Source organism: Camellia sinensis, chromosome 1 (genome assembly GCF_055761805.1).
Source record: "Camellia sinensis isolate YWXY chromosome 1, ASM5576180v1, whole genome shotgun sequence".
Lineage (NCBI taxonomy): Eukaryota > Viridiplantae > Streptophyta > Magnoliopsida > Ericales > Theaceae > Camellia > Camellia sinensis.
Window position 1 is genome coordinate 2,922,922 of NC_138961.1, and position 22,684 is coordinate 2,945,605.

Below are 22,684 nucleotides of genomic sequence, written 5' to 3' on the forward strand. Positions count from 1 at the left end.
GTGCGATAGATGTACTAAATGAAGGTGCAAGTTCTCCTACCGAGATACAAATGATTTAGTTTATTTTAGTTTTACTATATATATAGAGAGAAATATTCTCACTGAAATTATCTTGAATTAGTCTCGAAAGGAGTCGTAAATGGTCATTTTCCCCATCCTTGTTCCGCTCCGCACAAGTTTTCCCGGCCTTGATGAGGAAGTGGGGCGGGAACATATTTTTCTTTCCCCATCATGTTTTACCCGACTCTCGCCTCAATTATATTCATTAAATATATTTATATGTATATAATATATATAATTTAATTTTTTTCATTATAATAAAATAGGAGACTTATTTATAAGTCTTTTTTTAGACATTTATGGTAGGTTAAGTCCTATGTAATTTTTTATAGAATCTCAAGTCCTATTTAGATAGGAATGTATTTCACAAGGTCCTACATAAACGTAACGTGACGTGACATTTACATAAACATAACGTAACGCGACACCTACATAAACGTAACGTAACGTGACACCCATGTAAACGCAACGTAACGTAACGTGACACTTACATAAACGTAACGTAACGTGTCACGTTACGTTTCGCAAACTAAATGAGTTTTTGTTTTTTTAAATTGAATGTGAAAATGTTGCTGGTTTATGTTGGTGTCACGTTACGTTTCATATAAATATGATCTATGGCAACATTACGTTTATGATCATATATAAATATGATCATAGGTGTCACATTACGTTTATGTAGGTGTCACGTTATGTTACGTTTGTGTAGAGATGATCTATGGTAACATGCAAGGAAATTGCATATTACCATAGATCATAGGTGTCACGTTACGTTTATATAGGTGTCACGTTACGTTTATGTAGGTGTTACGTTTATGTAGGTGTTACGTTACGTTACATTTATATAGATATGATCTATGGTAACATTCAATTTCCTATATATGGTTTTACTATTATTTATGATATTAACAACTAATATTGAGGGTAAATGTGTCAACTAACTTCCTACAGGACTTATAAATAATTTTTTAATAGGATCATATGTAGCATAATTCTCCCTAATAGGACTTATAAATAATTTTTTCTAATAAAATTAAAACACTAAGGCCAAGTTTGACAAGTTGAAAAAAAGTCAAAAAGTTATTCAAAAAGTTAAAAAATTATCACTATTCACAAAAAGTCAAAAAGTACGGCTACACAACTCCCAATCCTAATTTTTCCCTACATACTAATTTATACAATTTTTTAATACATATTTTTTCATAAAAAGTCAAAAAGTTAACCTAAACATTCATATTTTTTCTCTCAACTTTTTAATTTAAAAAGACAAAAAGTACACCCCAAATAACCCTTAAAATATTATAATATTAATTTGTACTCATTTATTTTTATCTTATATCTTATAATTTTTAATAAATATAAATCATTATAGGGAAATTTATTTGAAAATTCTTTTTTAAGTGTTTGTATCCCAATTAGTTTATAAAATATTCTTTTATTCCAATAAGTCTTATTATTTGAACATTTGATCTACCAAATCTTAATTTTCATGTTTAAACTATCCTATGGACATTTTTACCCTTACAAATATTTTTTGAACGGTTAGTAATTTGGTGATGTGAACATTCATATTTTACAATGTGAAAATTTACATTGACGTGTGAATGTTCACATTGACAGTGTGAACATTCACATTGATGGTGTGGATATTCACATTAACGATATGAACATTCACATCGACGATATGAACATTCACATCATAGAACATTTACACTGTAAATGTAAACATTATTAGGAATATTCTGATAATTACATCACTCATAAGACTTATTAAAATATAAAACAATAATATAAATTAAATAAAACATAAATAGATGAAAAAAGATTTATAAAAAGTGTCCCATCATTATGCGTAATATCCCATATTATTTATAATTGTTTTAAAAGAAAATAAGTGATGGGCCGTAAATGAGATGTGCTGAGGAGAGCAGGTAAATCCAGAGTACGATTCAAGAGTACAAATAATTGAAACGAAAAGAAAAAAAAATAAAATAAAATTTAAAACGATGAACTTTATGAAGACGCTACTAGTGGTATACATTGGGAATGAATTTTCAGGGCTTCCATGGCGGGGGCGGCGGTGGGCTCATGGGGTACAGTGGTGGAACTGCTGAAAACATGGTGTTCTTGTCAATGCCATAGCCACCAGAGGCAGTGAGGGAGACAAGTGCAGCAACCAAACCGGCATTACCAGCCATTGTAGGCTGAGTGTAGCTGAAATTGGTGCGGATATCCTGGAATCTGTCGAAGCGGTCAGGGCCTCCAACCATGGCTCCTGTAATGGTGTTAGGATTGGGGTTGCGGGAGTCACGCCACTTCCAGCCACCTGTGCAAGAGTATTTGTTCTTGTCATGAGGTATGGATGCCCCACGGTGATTCACATGTTTCGGGTACTTGTTCCCATACCCCACCACGTAGCTCATGTTCATGGGATTCGCACCTAGAATATAATCAATCTGTTCATACAATAACACAACACAATTCAATTCAATTACTCATTTAATAAGATGATGACTATCATCTTAAGAAAGAAAGAAAGAAAGAATGAAAGAAAGAAATAGGGGAAGGGAGCCAAACTAATTAACCTGGGAGGTTGCAAATGTGCGGAGAATATCCAAGGTGATAAAAGAGGTTCCACAATACCATCCTGGAACGCCAGTTGCATTCATATAATCAACATATAGTGATGCCAAGAAGGCTGCATTCGCCACGTACTGTAGAGGCTGTCCTCCCCCATGGTTCAGTTGGATCAGTCCTCCTGCATGCATGCAATTAACAATAATAATAATATTATTATTATATTTGAAAAAAGTCTTTCTAAATAAGAAGTTTTAATATATGTATATATATATATATAGTATTAATTTGAAGAAAATATATACATGTACGTACCTCGAGTCCAGTTGAAGACATGATATGTTTGAAGATAAGAACACATGGTAAGGCTGGTGACGTTCTGATAGCTGCGGAGCATGTCCTCATAAGGGTAGCCTGGGTTTATGAATATCCTGAGCCTGGTGAGCAACAGCATGGCCGCGGGTAGTTTGTTGTCCCAACTCAGCACGCTCAAGTCAGGAATCATGAAGAATGCCTTGGAGTTCTGAGGCAAGCCCGGGTTGGTTGCCAGAGAAACATAGCTGTTATTGCCGGTGGCGTAATACAACCATGCTGCACCCCACATGTACTCATCAAAGTATCCCGTGGAGTTGTAGTAAGGATCTATGTACAGGTTCCCTCGGGAATAGGGAGTCCGCTTCCCCCCGTCCCTCGCAAAGGCAAACACGGTTGCCGCACCTTTCACCAGCTTGCTCGAGTAGCTGTTGTCATCCCTAAACACTATGGAGGCGGCTGCAAGAGCAGCAGCCATTTCGCCGCTGAGGTCAGGACCTGAAACTGCAGTTTGGACAGGGCGAGGATAGTCCATGTCTTCAGGCCTCTCCCAGCAGTAATGGTCATCAGGGGTGGTGGTAGAACCATTTCGAGAACCCCCAACCTGGCTATAAATCTTGTCAATTTTGGAGGCGGAGGAGTTGAAGGTAAGGAGTAAGTAATCGGTGCCCCATTTGATGAGGTCTCTGGTGTGATCGTACTCGCCAATGGCTCGGTACTTGTGCTCGTATTCAATGACACTCCAACTCAACATTGTCATAGCAAATGACATAGGAAAATGGTACTTGGTATTGTCTCCACCGTCGTAGTAGCCTCCCACCAGTCCTCCTTTAACGTCACTTAATGTGGATCCATCCTGCAGCCCGGAGTTCCCTCTCCATGATATTCCATTGTTCTTTGGCAATCTCCCAGCTGCCAATCCATTGCCCAGTCACATTCCCAAATAACTAAACTATTATTATATATTAATTAAATACTTTTTAAACTATTAGGATTAATTATGTTGTTAATATTTTATTATAATTTAATTATGTGTGGGGGTGCATCTCATATTGCTTTGTGAGAATATTATATTCCACCTTAGAAGTTGATTAACTCCTAAGTAGCACAAGATTTTTCTTAGGGAAGAAACAAAACCATGAGAATAGGATGCACCTACAATGTCTATTTTCCTCCTTTAACCTTTCTCTCATTTTTTCTTTTTATTATTTCTTTTTTGCTTCCCCTACTATATATCAAAATACCACAAGCCTTTCTTTTGTGCATGGTTGGTTACGTTACATCCTCCAAAGTCAACCTCTATGTTTCTGTTTTGATTTTTATTTCTGTGGGGCACAACATGAATTATATTAAATTGACCAATTCTGAGTGTTGTTGTGATGTGATGTTGCTTCGGAACAAGGCGGCACCAAGTTAGTCGCACGTCAAGATTTTAATGTTGAAAAGAAAAAGAGAGAAAAGGTGCGAAATTAGAAAGGAATTTAAAAAGAAAAAGGGAGAAAGGATGTGAAATTATATAAAATATAAGTATATTTTATTCATATTTTACTTACATATTTTTTTTTAAAATTTTTAAAATCACTTCTCAAATCCTTCCACTAAACTCAACATAAAAATGTCTTTTTTTCTAACATTAACATCCTTACATACATACATACATACCTACCTCAGGTTTTGGTGGCCTTTACCTGTAGATTAGATACAAAAATGCTTCGGAGCTCGAAAATGTCGAGACTCGATTGGCCCGAACTGAAAACGATGTCGTTTTTAATTTTTTTTTTCTTTTCTCTCCTCTCTTTTATCTGTGAAACAGAGAGAGGAAGAGAGAGAGAGAAGAGGAAGGGAGAAGAAAGGAAGAGAGAAGCGCCATCACCGACGCCACCATCGGCCATCCACGCCATCACTGGCCATCCTCTATACACAGATCTATTAATCTGTATCTCTCTCTATCTCTCTTTGTTCTGTGTATTGATTTTTGGTTTGATTTTTTATTTGATTTTTGGGTTTGATTTGTTTTGATTTATGGGTTGATTTTTGTTTTGATTTTTGGGTTTGATTTGTTTTGATTTGTGAAATTTTTGGGGTTGATTTGTATTGGGTTTGATTTTTTATGTTTGATTTTTTTTTTTTGATTTTTCCTCTCCTCTCTTTTATTGATTCTGTGGAAGAAGATATATATATATATATATGTAGGTCATCAGAGGTTGATTCTGCAGGTCAACAAAAATATTTGATTCTGCGTTCAAAAATATGTAGGTCATTGTAGTCATCAGAGTTTCAATAAAAAATATTCACTAAAATATACCAAACCAAACAATTGCGTTCAGAATATCCTTCCTCTTCTCTCTCTCTCTTTTTTTTTTTTTGATTTTGTGAAAGAAGAAAAGAAAAGAAAAAAAAATGAGGAAGAATAGATACAGACAAAAGGAAGAAATCATTTTGGCACCTCAAGTCATTCGAGCCTCGGAAGATTCAGGCTACCTAGCGGGACTGGATTAGATATTACTATTTAATAATTTAATAACACGTGCCATGACATCTACTCTCTCTCTCTCAATTTTCTCTCTCAATTTTCTAAAACCACCGAATTAGAAAAGAATTTAAAAAGAAAAAGAGAGAGAGAGCGAAATTAAATAAAATATAAGTATATTTTATTTATATTTTACTTATAATTTTTTTATTTATTTTTTAAATCACTTCTCAAATCCTTCTGCTAAACTCAACATAAAAATGTCTTTTTTCCAACATTAACATCCTTACATACATACCTACGTCAGGTTTTGGTGGCCTATACCTGTTAGATTAGATATAACTATTTAATAATTTAATAACGCATGCCATGACATCTAGTCTCTCTCTCTCTCTCTCAATTTTCTAAAACTAAAACCACCGAATGACTCCGTCTTTTTATTTATTTATTTATGTGTGTGCTGTTAAGTTGGCCGATTGAAAATTTCAGTCCAACCACTTAAATTTGACATTGGCGTTCTATTAAAATAATAATAATAATAATAATAATAATAATTCTCTAATCACCTCCAAAATCTCAACTTGTTTAGTTTTACTTTCTAGAAAATTAAATTTTTTTATTTTTTGTGGTTTTTTTTTTGTTTTTACTGAATTTTTTAAAAATATTTTAGACAATTTTTTAATTTTTAAATACACCTAACATAAATACACTTAAAAAGTACAATATTTGTGAAAAAAATCTTTAAAAAATTTACTAAATATCAAAAATATAAAAAATACGAAAATTTAGTATATTTTTTTATTTTTATGTATTTATTAATTTTTTAAAATATTTTTTTTATAAATATTTTATTTTTATATATATGTAAGTAAGGTGTATCTAAAAAAGTAAAAAAAAAAAATTGTTTAAAATTTAAAAAATATTCACTAAAAATAAAAATAAAAAAAATATGAAAAATAAAAAATTCAATTTTCAAAAAATTAAATCCAAACATAGTGAATATTTTTTACCCATACATATAACCATACAATGTGAATGAAATTCACAATTAGAATTAGACAGGTAATAATATTGTAGTAGTAAAGTCATCTTTCTATTTTTGAGTGGTTTCGTGTGATAACATAAGATACTGATTAGTTAGAAGTTATTGTTTCTTGAAATTTTATTATTATTGTTATTATTATTATTAGAGTACAATATCTATGAGCTGATTGAGGACAACTATCAAAGTAATTTATCTGATCAATATATTTAGTAGAATCGTGGCAAGTTTGTCATCAGCAGTAATATTAGTGTGTATGTACAAACAGAGAGAATCACAAGTTTTATGTATTGAGAGTGTGATAGACAAAGAATGGACCAAAAACAAACAAAAATTGAAGGAAGAGAGTAGGAAATCGATGAGTTTTGAAGTTTTTGGAACCACACGGAGGAGAATTACAATGTCAAGTCAATAGCCTCAACCAAGTATTTTCTAGTGACAGAGTCCTCTGTAATTAGCTAGTGTTCAACAATGAACCGTGCCCAATATTGTGTCGTGTGTCCGAAACACAAAGAAAGTATAAGTACCCTTAAAAAAGGGATAGAGAAAAGTACTAATCAATTTCCAATTAATGTGGGATTTTTTTTTTTTTTAATTAATCAACTAATAGAGAAGAGAAGACAAGTAAATGAGAGAAAGAGAGAGGGTTACGTACATTTTTGGGCGTTGAAGAAGAGGAGGGCTTTGTGGAGGGCGAGAGTGTAATTGTCAGGGGGAGAAGGGCGGGGCTTGTGCTTTGGCAAATACTTGGCGATGATGATTGGGAGGGCGATAACGAAGAAGGCGATCACCACTGACCACAACGTCCATCGGAGAGCTTTACGGCTGCAAACCACGCATCCCAAATCTACGTACTTGTTCTTCTTCTTGTTCAGGTCGTCCGGCCCCAGCAGCCAGCTCTGTTGGGTCTCGTCCAGATGATGATGATGGTACTGCTGCTGTTGCTGTTGGTGTGCTATCGACGCCCTGTCCCACTCCGCCATGTTTGTCTCCCTGCTCCTCTCCACGTCTTCTGTCATAGACTCCCCTCTCCCATTGCTTATCTCCAATGTTCCTCCCCAATGATTCGACGAATACATTCTCTCTCTCTGTCTCTCGAGATTGATTTGATTTGATTTGATTGTGTTGGAACCCAGAAAAAAGGAATGTATATACGATATCGATATTATTTAGTTACCCCATGCCATGCATACATGCACCAATGATCCAAGTCCAACCAACGAATGATGACATGAAACCACGAATATATATGGATACCAATCATCCATCACTGCCTGGCCCTGTTCATGTTCATCCTTAATCTCATTAAATGTTTTTATATTATCATAAAAATTAAATAAATCAACATCCATTACTTCCCACAAAACAAAAACAAAAACAAAAACAAAAATTGAATATCAATAATAGTTACCTTTTTCAATTACAAATTAAGTAAAGATTATTAATTAATAGGGAATTTAATGGATCACACGGTCACCACCACAACCCAAAAAAAAAACATAATTTAAACCTTGAGGATAAATTGCAGAGGTTTTCAAAAAATTGTAATTAAGATGCCCATGTATATCAATATCAAAATTAATATTACCGTACCTATTATATCGGAAAAATAATAAAAAGAGGAAACAGCTAAATAATAATCAAATCATGCATATGCATGAGATCTTTATCATGTTTAAATTCTGAAATACTTTCACAAATCAAAACCAAGAACAAAGATTCCACAAGTTGAGAGAGAGAGAGAGAGAGAGAGAGAGATACAGGCAAGTCCAAATAAGTATATGACATGAATTTGAATAATAATCATAATCATAATGAAGTTTGATAGAAATTTACCGCATGGTGTATAACTCACAAAAACCCATTCACCATTTTAGGACTCCCAGTCCTGTGACTCTTGATAACAATATATATCAATCTTCTCTTGCTACTCTTTCTGTCTAACATTTTTTTTTTTGTCTCTCGTTCTTAATCTTCATCATCAAGCCAATATAAATGGGTTGATAACTTTAGAGAGAGAGGAGAGAAATAAAAAGTTGACTTAATGAGGGAGAAAGAGAGTTTTCAAGTTTACCTTTTCTTTTCTTTTCTTTTTTTTAATTTCTGAAGGTTAATTTTTTATTAGTTTCTAAGTTCGGTTTGTGGTTATTAGTGGTTCTGGGGGGAAAACTGAAAGCTGGATTGATAGAGAAACTATCAACCGACCTTTTAGCAGGAAGGCTACAGCTAGGGAAGCTTTCCAGAATTTGCCTTAGCTCTCCCTGTGATGCATGTATCAATTTGAATTAATATAGTGAATGAATGGAAGACTTCTGGAGAGGTTCGAACATATCCCCACCAGTATGGGTTAGATAGTAATAATAGAAAAATGTTTGAAGGTCAAAAAATCAGTGGCTCAAATGGCTCGAAACTGCCAAAACGACGTCGTTTTGATAGTTTCGAGCCATTCGAGCCACTGAATTTTAGGCCACCAACCATTGCTGGTAATAATAATAAAGAATCTAGGGGCTGCGTCTGAATGATTTTTTTTAAGATTGTTGATATACAAATGAAATATTTGTATAAAAAATTTATAGAGAACTGTTTGTAAGTTTCATTTCAAATCAAAATAAATACCACCATTATGGCTCATAATTTTAAGATTTTCTTTTATCACATCATTCTGGATGAGATTTTTTGAGCAAAAATTATGTTTCTAAATTATTTTCCTTTTTTTAAAATTGAAATTCTAATTCATCATTGTCAAACAAGAAAGGGATGTTAAGAAGTAAATATTTGAACTTCTAAGAATTTTAACGTGGCACTATACATACCAATCCAATAAAAAAAGAGTTATGTACTTACCTAGCTCAAAAAGATATTTGTTACACAACCACATCGTAGTCCCGTAATACTTGATAATCTCTTGATGTTAAGGTGCATAGTGTAGTGAGAGTTTGGGATCCTTTGAGGTATACTTGTTACACGTGGGATGCACAAGTATGATTTCTACTATTTGAAAAACATGCAAGTTTTTGTCTCATTATTTTGGGATTCTTTGAGATAGAATGATAACTAGTGCCTTTGCTTGGAGGTTTAGGGTTTCTTGCAATGTACTTCTTGATCTATGAGATGGAATTGTATCACAAATATGCAATTTTTAAGCGGTAGAATTGTATCTAGGAAAGCAGTTCTTCACTTCTTCTTGGGTTGTTTGTTCCAGAGAAAGGCGTTCTCTCTCCACGTGTAATCTTTTTTCTTTTCTTTTTTGGAGTTTTAATCACAAACAAGACACAAAAGTTAGAATTTGCTTGTGTTTTGTCTGTAATTAATTCCATGAATTAGTTTTTTGGCGAAATTCTATGTTTACACATTTATTTATCTTAGTGCGCATCATTTCTCAGTGTACACGCTTATTAATTTGGTTTGGGTAAATTACGGTAACACCCCCTAAGAGTTGGTCCGATTAGATCCCACCCCTTGATGTTATAGAAATTATATTTCCACCTCTGTGGTTAATAGTTTCATTTCACAAACCCTCTTCTTATATAAAAGGCAACAACTCCTTATGGAAAACAAAGGAAATTACATTGAAAAAAAAGAGCAAAGCAAAGAAAGAAAAAAAAAAAAACAGAAAAAGCAAACCAAAGTAAGAAAAGAGAGAGTGTATGAATTCAATCTCTTTTTGATACCCACGTTAATTTCATCTAAATAATTATAATGACAGGAAGTCAGTGTAATTTCCCAAACTTATGTGTTAAACCCAAACCTCAGGGGGTGTAATTGTAATTTACCCATTTGGATTTGATTATTCTTCTCATTCAACACACTTGATGTTCCAATTATACCCTAACTTATATCCTTATACACACATCACCTAAACCCTCATTTCACAGACCTTTACCCCTTTCATCTATTTCAACACAACTATGAACTACGGTTTAAAATCAGAGACTACCCAGATGAGTTGTTTCAATTAAGAAGTATATTATTTTTTATTAAGAAATAGTTGAATCTGTGTATTTTATTTTTGCTTTTTCCTTGTCATTATTTGCTTTAGAACATTCTCATGGTCAAAACGAGAGTATCACGCCTTTTGCAAAAGAAAGAATAATTCCACATCAGACATCATTGAACATAAGGAGGGGGCACAACATCTTGGTATTCCAATAATTTCTTTTTTTTTTTCTTTTTCCTCCACAGTTTAACCAAAAGCCTGGTGCTTCTGTGTAACAACCCTAACCCATGATTAATGTTAACTTATGCTTAATTACACCTAATAAATAATTGAAGTGAAATGTTGCATCATATGTTGCCTTGTGTGTGCATATATCTGTTTAACATAGACATATCTGTTCATGTTTTCATTTCGGTTTGCGAATTGAAGGCCTTATTTGTATCCGATTCAGAAATTGATTCAATTTATGTGTTAATTCTAATTTTTAGAATTTTATGGAAGGTTCAATTGAAATCCGATTCGGAACGATTAAATTGGATTAATTTAATGCCTGTTTGATTAGCTTTAATAATCCAACACTAATGAAGCCTATATAAAACTCCATGTAAGCCTCAACTCAACTCTTCTTCTTCATTGTCAAACATATTTAAGCTATCACACACCCACACAAACGTGGAGAAAGGGAGAACCTAAGAGAGAGTTGAGTTCAAAGAAGGATTTGGCTTGGAAACTTAAGGAATTGGTGGGGTTGAGAAAGACTTCCTAAGAATCAAGGGAATTAAGACATCTAGGTAAGAATCCAACCTTGCAACCTTGAGATTAAACTACTTAGTCCAAGAAACCAAAGAATTAAGCAATGTAATGCTAGAGTTGAGCTTGAATGAAAGAAAATGGGTCATACCATGCATGCATGTCCATTTCTTCACAAATTGAGCATGATTTCCAAGAATTCCCTCATGCATGTCTTGAATTCATCTTAATTTTGGAAAATCATCAAGTTTCATGTTGTTTTGTAGCATTTGATCATGTTTTGAGAAGATTGAGTTTAAAGGAATTCATGCATGTTATGTTCATGAAACATCCATAAAGTTCAAGTTGAATTTTGCACAGCAAGCCATTGGGCCATGATTTCTTGAAATGATCCTAAATTCATGATGTTTTATGAGTTCCTAAGTGTTTCCTCAAGTTTTGGCCCAGAAAAATCAAGTTTTGATGCTTAAAGATTGAGTTTTGAACTTGGAGATCAATCTGGAAATTCCAGAATTTGCACATACGCTCGAGCGTAGGAATTCATGCTCGAGCGACCACTTTGAGTGCGTGCACCTCCGCTCGAGTGTGAAATGCATGCTCCCAAAAGTTCATATGTTTTGTAAATCGCTCGAGCGACAAAAGTCACGCTCGAGCAGGGATCAAGCGTCCATTGAGCGTGAAAATCAAGCAACCAGTACTTTTGTCAAAGTTTGCTGACCGCTGGAGCGAAGAAAGTTACGCTCAAGCAGACCCTCACATTTTGCATGTCCGCTCGAGCGAGTAAAACCACGCTCCAGGTGGATCCTGTTTTTAGCAAGTTTTGAAAAATGTTTTCAAGTATATTTTTGAAATCTCATTTCATCCTAGGCATTCCTAGGCCAAGATTAAAACACTATAATAAGGATAAGGCTAGAAGCACACTAAGAACAATGAAATAAGTTATGTACACTCCGAGCGTGTATTTCAATGTTTGTATCTGTTATGTTATGTAGGTCACGCGCCGCAAGACATCTAAATTGCTTATCCTGTCTGTTTACCTTAGAGCCTCTATTATCTGTGAGTAATAATTTTGTAAAGCTATGTTCAATTATAAGTATTTTCTGAATGATATAAAATGATCTGTTTCCGAATTATTATTTTCTGTATGAATGAATGGTTGTCCAATGTTCCTGAAATGTATCCGTGGCATTCTTAGCTTCAAACGGCACCTGTTATCTGTTCTGTTATGTCCCAATTATGGGTCAACTATACGTCTCATGAGCCAACTATTATGGGTCCTTATGTATACGTCCCTTAATGGGCCAATTGTACGTCTCATGCACCATGATTTTTTAACGTAATCACGAATTCCTCTCTGACAACTATTGAATTCTGTTTTCGGTAACTGTTATGGACAACATTTATTAAACCTCTTTACTCTGTTATTATTCACTGGGTGCCAACTCACTATTTGTATTATGTATGTAGGTGAGCAGGCACGTGACCAGGCCTAGAGTTGATGGCCTATGTTTCTGTTTGGTCAGCCAGCTACCGTGCCTCCAGAGGAGGCTCCTTTTGAGAGGATTATGTCAAGGCTTTAGTTGAGCTTGTTTTGTATATATGTACTTGGGTTAAGTACTCTTTGACCCTATTTGTGTAATTGAGTAACGCAAGACTAATGTATTATTAACATCACATCTGTATATATATAAGTTTGTTTTGAAAATTTTTGTCCCATGTATGTCTGCACAGCTCTATAGACTACGTTAATTTTATATATTTGCTTTCTCAGCCCCTATCTTATGTTATCCTGTTCAGAGGCCTTTGGTAATCCAAGGATTACTAGCCAGTTACGACGCTAAACCCATAGAGGCGGGTTTGGCTCGTGACATTCTGAGATAGAAATAACAGTTAATTAGCTAAATAGAAAACTTTCAAGTTAATTAGGCTTCCAAAACACATGATAGTGGCCATTAAAAATGGGAAAACAAGGACAGTATCAAATATGTCGTACTAAGATTTTAAGAACGGAAAAGATTCCTCGACGTAAAGACTGGATTGCATGATCAAGGTTTTGCTTTGCTTTGACACCGAAAGGGTCAAAGGCTGGATTGTAGTTTTGGTCACTAAACAAACTTAGGAGGGAGAAAGTGAATGACATCGAGCTATTGAAAGAAATGGTTTGAGAAATGGTTTGGGGAAAAAAAAAAAAGAGGTTTTTTTTTCCAAACTTTGGTCTAATTTTTAGGTGAGACCCATGCGCCAAAGTCGGCCGGTCCTTTTGGCAACATGTTCTTTGCCGCATAACGATTCATGTCGTATATTTGGTTACTCAAAACCATTATCGGGTGAATGAGAAATTGAAGCCAAAGTGAGCTCCATGAAAATGGTGTGTTTGGTGAAATTTCCATAAAGGTTAGAGTTAAAGTTTGTCCCACATTGCTTTAGTAGGCAAACTTTGTGTGGGTTTATAAGCCTTAGGTCTGCAACGTAGGGAGGGCCCCAAAGGATACCCAAATTTTGTGGAAGGGTGAGATTATGGGCAACGTGGGCTAGACCCATTGGACCCAAAACAAAACACACGCGCGCACCGCCACCACCGTTCGTCCCAATGCTTATCTTTTTGGGCCAAAAACATTTGAATTTTATTTTTCTTTAAAAAATTAAATTCTTATCATTTGGAATTTGAATTTCAATTTGAAAATTTCAAAATTAATTCGTTTGGTCCAATACACCTATTCCTTTTTACTAAACAAGTTCCTACCTGTTTAAATTAAATCCGAATAGGTTTTTACCTGTTCAAATTGGTTTTATCTATTCAATTCAAATCCGAACAAGTTTGTACCTGTTCAACCTCTATCTCGAACATATTTTTACCTGTTGAAACCTTTTCTGAAAAGCCACTATTTCATCTATAAATAAGCAGTACCTCAATTGGATTTTGCATTCAATAATTTTTTGTTCTTATTTTCTGCAATTGCTTTCTGTACTTTGCTGCATTTAATTTTCCTGTGAGAAAGTGTATAAACACAAAATGTATTCGTTGTACAAATAGTTTGCAGTGCTGCTACTGTTTGTTGTTGATTATTTTATCTTGAGAGATAGACGCCCATAATCTGAAAGCATCGAGGAGAGGAGAAATCTGTCTTAAGGATACAGTGTTAAACACTGGATTTGATCAAAATTTTGTTTGAGAAAATAATAAGGTAAGTAATTGGTTTACTTTTTTGTTTTATTTTTTTTCCTTTTTATATTCTGATTTTGTTTTTGTAACAAAATAAGAATCTATTGTTTTATTTTTTTTATATACTATATTGATTTTTGTAATCAAACAGTCTTTTTCATTTCTTTGAATACGTTGAAAATTTCCAACAGCTATCAGGGAAGCAAGGAGTTTAATGGACTTTAAAGGAAGTTTAGTGGGAAGAACGATCATGAAGCATTAACATACAAAGCAAATAATGACAAGGAAAAAGAAAAAATCTCAGGTCAACTTGCGGGAGTGATTTGATCAAGAAATGGATGAATCTGTGAATAATTGGTCGAAGAAAACGAGAATTGGAAGCGATAGACAAAGGTAGTTGGTCGGATGTTCATATCTGTGTGAAGAGGAACACTACGATACTCATTAGATGTAGAGTTTAGTTTGTTTGTTTTTTTTAACTCAAACGATGTGTGTTGAGATTTTTTTGTTTTAAAAAGATTAGCATAGAAAAATTTTAATATAATATTATGAGTGTATTTTGATGTCCATTATAATAATTTTGCTTTAGGATACAATTGTCATTTAAATAATGTTTCATTAAGTGTGTGCATAGAGACAAATTGTGTATGGAAATAGAATTTCCCATTTTTGTGTACTTAATTTTTATTTTTTTGCGTGTGTAAATTACAAATATAGTCCTTAATATTTGTTTAAAAGAAGAGGATCCCATCTGGTTCAAATTTTGGACTAGAGGACGTTGTTTGGGCCAGTAGGTTCCACCATAGGCCCCGTTTCGATAATTCGACCAGTTCATTTTGTCAGACACTTTGTGTATTTCGTCTACACACAAAATTAGATCGATCAAATAATTGTAACTTATTTAATTTATCGCGTTTTTAATTAAAAAATGTATGATTTATATCTTCACTCATTTTCGAGTTTCATTTTTGGATAAATTATAAATATATCCTTTGAAGTTTGATTAAAATACGAAACACCCTTGTGGTTTTGAAAATTACATTCCACCCCTGTGATTTTTAATTTCATAATAAATCGTTCCTTTTAGTTTTTAATGATTTTATAAACATATTTCAATTAATAATTTAAGTAATTTTATTATTTAATAGGAGAAAAATTATGAATTTTATTTTTTTTAGTTAATTCTGTTAAATAAAAAATTTTAACAATGGGGTATTTGTAATTTTTCAAATCATATAGAGCAATTTATACTTTAATCAAATCTCAGGGATGCATTTGTCATTTATCCTTTATTTTTTTTTATTTTTTTCATAATCCCTAATATTATTCCTTTTTGTTTATCTGTATTCAGATCGATCTTGCTCCACCCGCCAATCTGCTATGTCCGAATTTGAACAGACCCAGATCCACCACTACCACCAATGGTAAGAAAAAGGGAGAGGTTGGGTGTGGAGGGGCCTACCATTGAAAAAGAGCTTGGGAGGAGATCATTGACGTATGACCTTTTAATGCTTGTGATGAACCAGTTAATTCTTCAAAAGAAATACTTAATCATGGTTTGAATTTCATGTGGTACTTTTAGGTTTACTTTTGTTAATGTTTGTTAATTTTTGAAATTTTGGCTTCTGGGATATTTGATTCATTGAAAATTTGTGCAATCTTGGAGTTGAAATATGTGGATAGAATGATGAAATTGATTTCAACTACAGTTTTTTAATCTGTATTTTTTATGTTTGGTTTGATACTAGAATCTGGATCTATTTACATTCCTTGTTTCTATGTTCTTTTCTTTTTGTTTATGAAGATTGGATGAATTGTCTTCAAGATCTGTGGTTTTGCTGTGGTTCATGATTTTCTAATCCCTTGTGTTTGTCGCAAAATTTATACTTACTCTATTTGTAATTGGTGTTTTGATGGGCCTTTCTTTGTGAGAGTCTCTACATGTTTGGATCACTGGGTAGGTGATGGGTTTCTCTCTCTCTATAGCACACATGGAGAGAGAGAGAGAGAGAGTGTGTGTGGGGGGGGGATTGCAATAAAGCCTCAGACTCCCACTAGAGGTGACACCCAGGCCCTCTGTGGGGTGTGATTGGTCCTCTTTTTTTTTTTGATCCAATGATCAACCCTTACGTGTGTGTGGGGGCTGGTGGGGGTGCTTAGAGACTGAGGGTCTCTAGCACGGCTGGTGTGGATTGAGCTTTCTCTCATTTCTCTGTTGGCAGAGAACTGAGCAAACATTAACCCCAATGATGAAATTACGAATTTCAAGTGACAATAGTCTAGTGTAACAGACGTGATGAAAATGAGTAGATGTTAACAGTTGTTGTGATTTCTTTCTCTACATCAGAGGTGACAATAGTCTCTGTTTCTCTCTTTACAATAGAGGTGATTTTATTTTATTTTTATTTTTTTGGCTTTCAACAGATAAGGGATTTTGGGATATTTGGGATAATCTGTATCAATTTCAACAGATAAAATTAAACAAATAAGGAAAAAAAATTGAGCAGATAATAAAATTTGGACAGATATTTGAACATATAAGGGAAATAAATTGTACATATAGTCAAAAATTTAGAACAGATAGAAAATAATTTGAACAGATAGTTAAAAAAATAAAAAAAATAAAAAATTCAGCAGATAAATTAAGGGATATAATTGGAAACAAAATATCATTCAAAACAAATAAAAGGACTTCTCATCAAATTATTTCACAAATAATGGATTTCTCGACAATAAAAAATATCTATTGGACTTAATGACTTATTCCCTCCTTAGATGGGACATTTCAACTATTTTCTCATCTATATTTATAATTTATTTATTTATTATTATTATTTGAAATCTATTGAATTCATTATGGTGTAGGACTCACATGTTATTAATTTACATAAAATATGAATTGTCCCTATAATTTTGAAAGTTACAAATACCAGTCACCTTGCTTGTTTCCACTTTTCAAAAAACACTTTTTAGAAAATTCTACTTTCTTATTTTTCGTATTTTTTTGTTTTTACTGAATTTTTTTAATATTTTAAGCAATTGTTTTTACTTTTTAGACATATCTAACATAAATACACCTAAAAAGTAAAAAAAATTGTAAAAAAATATTTTAAAAATTCACTAAATACCAAAAATACAAAAAAAAATACAACAATTCAGTACATATTTTGTATTTTTACGTATTTATTAATTTTTTAAAATATTTTTTCACATATTTTTTACTTTTTAGATACATCTAAGTAAGATGCATCTAAAAAAGTAAAAGAAAAAAATATGTTTAAAATTTTAAAAATATTCACTAAAAACAAAAAATACGAAAATCAAAAAACTCAGTTTTCAAAAAAATTAATCCAAAAAACTCAAACCAGACACACTGAGTGTTATTAATTTGCTCAGATTTACTTTTTATTTTTTTATTTTTTACTGTTGGATCATTATGAGTGCACTTGGCACATTTATGATTGTGGTATGGAGGATTATAGATTGTTTAGGGATAATCCAAATAAATTCACTTATTTGATAAATGTATTTATTTAAGTCACATCACCTTTCTATTTTTTATATATCTTTTTATAAAAGATTAAAAAAAACAAACTAAAATAAGCAAATCTCAAAATATAGGTTTGGAGGGAACTTTTCCTAGGCATGATCGAAATATAATGACTCCTTTTTTAATTATTATATTATATATTTTTTCATATTGTATTTTGCATTTTGTTGATCTCATTTTGGACTATAATAATGATTTGAACTATTTATTTCATAAATCTCACAATAAAAATCATTTGTATAGCAAATTAGCTTTATCAAATATCGATTAATAGATAAATAAGCTATATTTTATTTTATAAAACAAACAATTTAAATTTAAATTCATAATTTTTGTTTTAAAAAATAAAATATAATTTGTTCATGTCTAGTATGTCCAATTAAATTAGATTTTGCACAACTCACTATTACTGTCAAATTTATAAATTAAATAATTCGAATTACAAAATGAAATATAAAAGGAGACAGAGAATAGTAGTGTGAAGGGGGAGTGATTCCCGATCAAAGAACCCCATTTACCAAGAAGTCGTCAAGTAGTAGAAATTATCCTATGAATTAGTAACCCGTGCTCATTCAATGGCATCATGTCATTTTTTAATCGTTTCCTTTCCTTAGTTTTAACCTAAGCAATTATGAAGCCTTGCTATTGACTGTCAGATACTATTGGTTAGTCACACTTTCGGACTTTTTTTTTTTTTTTTTTGGGTGGAATTTAGGAAATTTTCGGACTCTGCCAAACAAGGCTTCGACGGCCAGATTGAGAGCTGTTAATGTGCCACAACAGTCTTGTTGCAAGCAGTGGCGTAGCAAAAAAATCAGTATAGAGGAGGCACAAATTAATGATAATTTAGTTCTATTTTTCTAAAAATACTTTTCAGAAAATTTTACTTTTCAGAAAATTTTACTTTTTTGTTTTTCATTTTTTTTTATTTTTACTGGTTGATTTTTTGGGATAAAACTTCTTAGTAGTTGGCGGATGACTAGTCTTGTGTGACTTTTTTCTGAAAGGTTTTGAGGATTTCTTATGGGAAATTTTGCCGGTTTTTCCTGGATATTTAATGACTGGTTCATAGGCAAATTGTTCACAAAATTCGCCTAATTCTTTTCTACCTGTAAGATTCTGTTGTTGCATTTAGTGATGTAATTTAAGGTCATTATACAGAGAAAGACCTTCATCGGTAATTATGGAGCAAAGTTGTCCATAAGTATACTGTTCGTAAGGAATAGACATCCGGTTCGGGAAATGTTATATCCTTCCAGGGGATTAACTTTGGTACTGCTACCTGACTACTGTAAAGATTGGTTTCAATTAATACTGTTTGTCCTGTTTCAGATTTCTTTCTAACATAAGGATTTAACGTTGTTAAAGCCTTAATATAAATTCTAGAGTGTACTGAAAAAGGAGGGGTTCCGGGTTTATACTCATATCCATGAGTAAGAACTCTGAGTTCTAAGACATCAGAAAGATTAGCATCACATAGGGCTATACTAAGGTTTGGATAAATATCGAAATATACTGGTCCATGAGACAAACTTGTCTCAATAGCTCCCATAAGTGAAGCTCTCCAGTTCAGACATCTACCATCTCTAAGGGTGCACTGGATACTGGTATTTTGACCAAGAAGGGTCAATGGTTTAAATGCAATTTGTACTAATCCGATATGGATGTACTTATATGTTTTTAAAAACGGAATAAAATCATTTATGTGAATTAAACGGATGATTTCATCATTATTCTGGATACAAGATGCATGCTCAAATGTCTTAATTATAGTTTTACTGAAAAATTGAAAGCGTCATTTCTTATAAATGGTTTGTGGATCTACAGATGGGATAGTCCATTTATCTAGGGCTTCCTTTACATCCTGGTATGCTACTAGTTCAGCTGCTTCGGCTCAAGAGGAAATTGTATTTCTTACTGTTGTTACTGATTCGGATCCTGGTATTTCTACAGTATTCTCTTGGTGTTCAGTCATGGTTGTATAGTGATCATATATGTCTAATTTGTTTAATTTATATTCATTTTATGTGATAATTAAAACATGGCTCTGATACCATTACAGGTGCTCACTAAAGGTTATGGCTAGCACGTCTGTCAACGACTTACGGGCATCATACGGTCAAACACACTCTCTGCTAAACGACCTAATCCCTACGCGACTTGGGTGACGTCCCACTAACCCTAACAATTAATTAACCTTACAATAGCACAAACCCAGGAATTAGCAACCACATAATTACAGGTGCTCACTAAAGGTTATGGCTAGCACGTCTGTCAACGACTTACGGGCATCATACGGTCAAACGCACTCTCTGCTAAACGACCTAATTCCTACGCGACTTGGGTGACGTCCCACTAACCCTAACAATTAATTAACCTTACAATAGCACAAACCCAGGAATTAGCAACCACATAATACAAGTATAAAGAAAACAAATTATAACATATATGATCTCATTACCTTACTGTTGAGGTGGTGGAGGCCTTCTGGCCGCCCACGCAATGATCTGTTCGTGAATCAACGTCTGCAAATCTGCTATCCGCTGATCACACTCGGCTACACGCTCCGCAATGTACTGGCGTGTAAATTGGTCTATACGAGTATTACGATACTGCTCTTTCTGATTTTGCCAAAATTGTAATAACCACAAATACTGTTCTAGGGCATTAACGGAGGGCATACACCATAAATACAAAAGATAATTTTTATTGAGGAAGTAAAACTATTTTACACAGAGGGGGTTGGAAGAGATATTACAATAAAAATAAAAACTGACTCCGATTGACTCTGCCTCAACAAGGGTGAGAGCTGCCCTTTTATAATACAAAAGAAGATAAGAACATTATAACAAAGGGACAGGTGTTCCTCTTCGACTGGACCGACAGATTCCACCTTATCATCTTATCTTCATCTTTTGACGGAGTGGGAAACAGGATTTCCTTTTTACTGTTGGCGAGCATCTGCTTTTGCAAAAGTCCTTTGTCTGGTTCTACCGACGCCTAATGCTCGGGTCCCTTGCCTTTATTGCTTTTATCTTTGGCAACTTTTTCTGCGATGACAGCTGTAAGCGAATCCCAAAAATCTCCAAGATTGGGCTCAGCATCTTCAGGTAATTGTGATTCTCCTGCCAACACGGGTTCGGCTGGATCACTGTCTTGTTCGGATGGAGTCTGACTTGTGCCTGACCTCATGGATGTGTCATCATCCTGGCTGACTGATTGGAGGAGCTGGTCTTTTAGATAATCCATGCTTTTAACAATTAATTCATTGTCGGAAATATGGGGATATTTCTGTTTTAATTCCTTCTGAATTTGTACAAACGGATTAATGGCTGCTATCGGAGAAGGTGCTGGTAAAGCTGGCTGTTTAACAGACTCCCAACAGGCTTGGGTATGCTGGTGAATTTTCTGAAGGAGTTCTTTTATATCCATTTTATCCCACCATTTAACAAAAAAGATTCTTTTAAGTCGGGGGACTTTGTTCTGGTAGTCACAGGCGAAATCCCATTTCCATATCCAAGGTATGCTAAACCGGATAGTGAAATGGACAACAGACTTACTGATGGAGAGTTCTCTGTTTTTATTTAAAAATGAATAAGCACGAGAATAAGCCATATGCCATTCATTATATGCTGTTCTAACTGATTCGGGTAAAATTTCAAGGGAAAGTCCAAATTTATCCCACCAAACGAGGAACCAATTAGGTACATCATTTTTAAGGATTTCGGAAGCAGTACGGATAAACCAAGAATGGTTCTTGATAGGATTCTGGTAATAGAAAACCTAGGTAAAAGCATCAATGTAGTCCCAGTAAGTATATTTTGTCTGTTTATGCCGGAGATCAAGATCACGGGTGGTATGCGGATGAATGCCCCAAGTGGAAATGGGCATAATGTTACGGATAACAATCTTACTGTACTGGATGGGGCTAGCGGCTTTGTTGACATCATGCAACGTATGCTTGATCTCAGCGGCCCCGGTTTCGGTTAACATCTGTTCATAGATGTAGCGATACTGGTCAAAATGCGGAGGAGATTGCTGAGTGGTAAGATACCGACGTTTAATCTCCCATGGATCAGTCATCCATTGTTCATCTGATGGTTCAATCCAGAGGACAGTTTCCTCGGTAATACTGTTACGTGTGTACGGGTCTTCGGTCTTAAGGAGAATGTCCTTAGACGAGGGATTACTGGTTTGACCGCCTCGAGAGAGGGGTGGATATTCTGTTTGATCATAGCGAGAGGTGTTACCCCGGCCACGACCACGCCCACGTTGGCCTCTACTGGTCTTTTACAGATTTCTGCAAATATTCACGGGTTAAGAAATCAGGCAAAGAGTTAGTTTCTCCTTTTATATATTCAATATCAAAATCAAAATTGGATAAATAACTCTGCCAAGTCAAGAATATCTGTTTGGATGCAAGATTTTGGACATCCTGTTTAAAAATCTGTTTAGCAGCAGAGCAATCAACTCTGATAAGAAAATGCTGGTTTAATAAATCATCCTGAAATTTAATAACACATTTAACAATGGCTAAGCATTCCTGTTTAATGGTCGGATAATTTAAAGCAGCTTGATTCCAATGTCCAGAATGGAATCGCAATAATTCCTCTTTCTGGGTCTTGGGATTAAGCTGTTTTAAAATACCACCAAATCCTTCATTGGAAGCATCAGTTTCAACTATCTTCTTTCAATTAGGATTAGGTAACTGTAAGCCAGGTAACTGTTGGACTTTAGCCTTAATTCGGCGAACAGCTAAAGTATGTTCAGGTGACCAAGGTGGCGGATTCTTCCTTAACCTGGTATAGAGAATGTTAGCGTCA

At 34.0% G+C, this 22,684-nt stretch overlaps 1 protein-coding gene across 1 annotated transcript; it reads right to left on the reverse strand.

The window, feature by feature from the left end:
* Nucleotides 1-1,906: 1,906 nt before the first annotated feature.
* On the reverse strand, nt 1,907-8,634 carry LOC114301686 (endoglucanase 12). The gene is made up of 5 exons (XM_082870477.1): nt 8,298-8,634; nt 7,117-7,741; nt 2,953-3,861; nt 2,646-2,818; nt 1,907-2,516 (listed from the first exon to the last, which is right to left on the reverse strand). The coding sequence occupies exons 2-5, from the start codon at nt 7,538-7,540 to the stop codon at nt 2,115-2,117; spliced, it is 1,908 nt and encodes a 635-aa protein (XP_082726603.1). The 5' UTR covers nt 7,541-7,741; nt 8,298-8,634; the 3' UTR covers nt 1,907-2,114.
* Nucleotides 8,635-22,684: the final 14,050 nt, after the last annotated feature.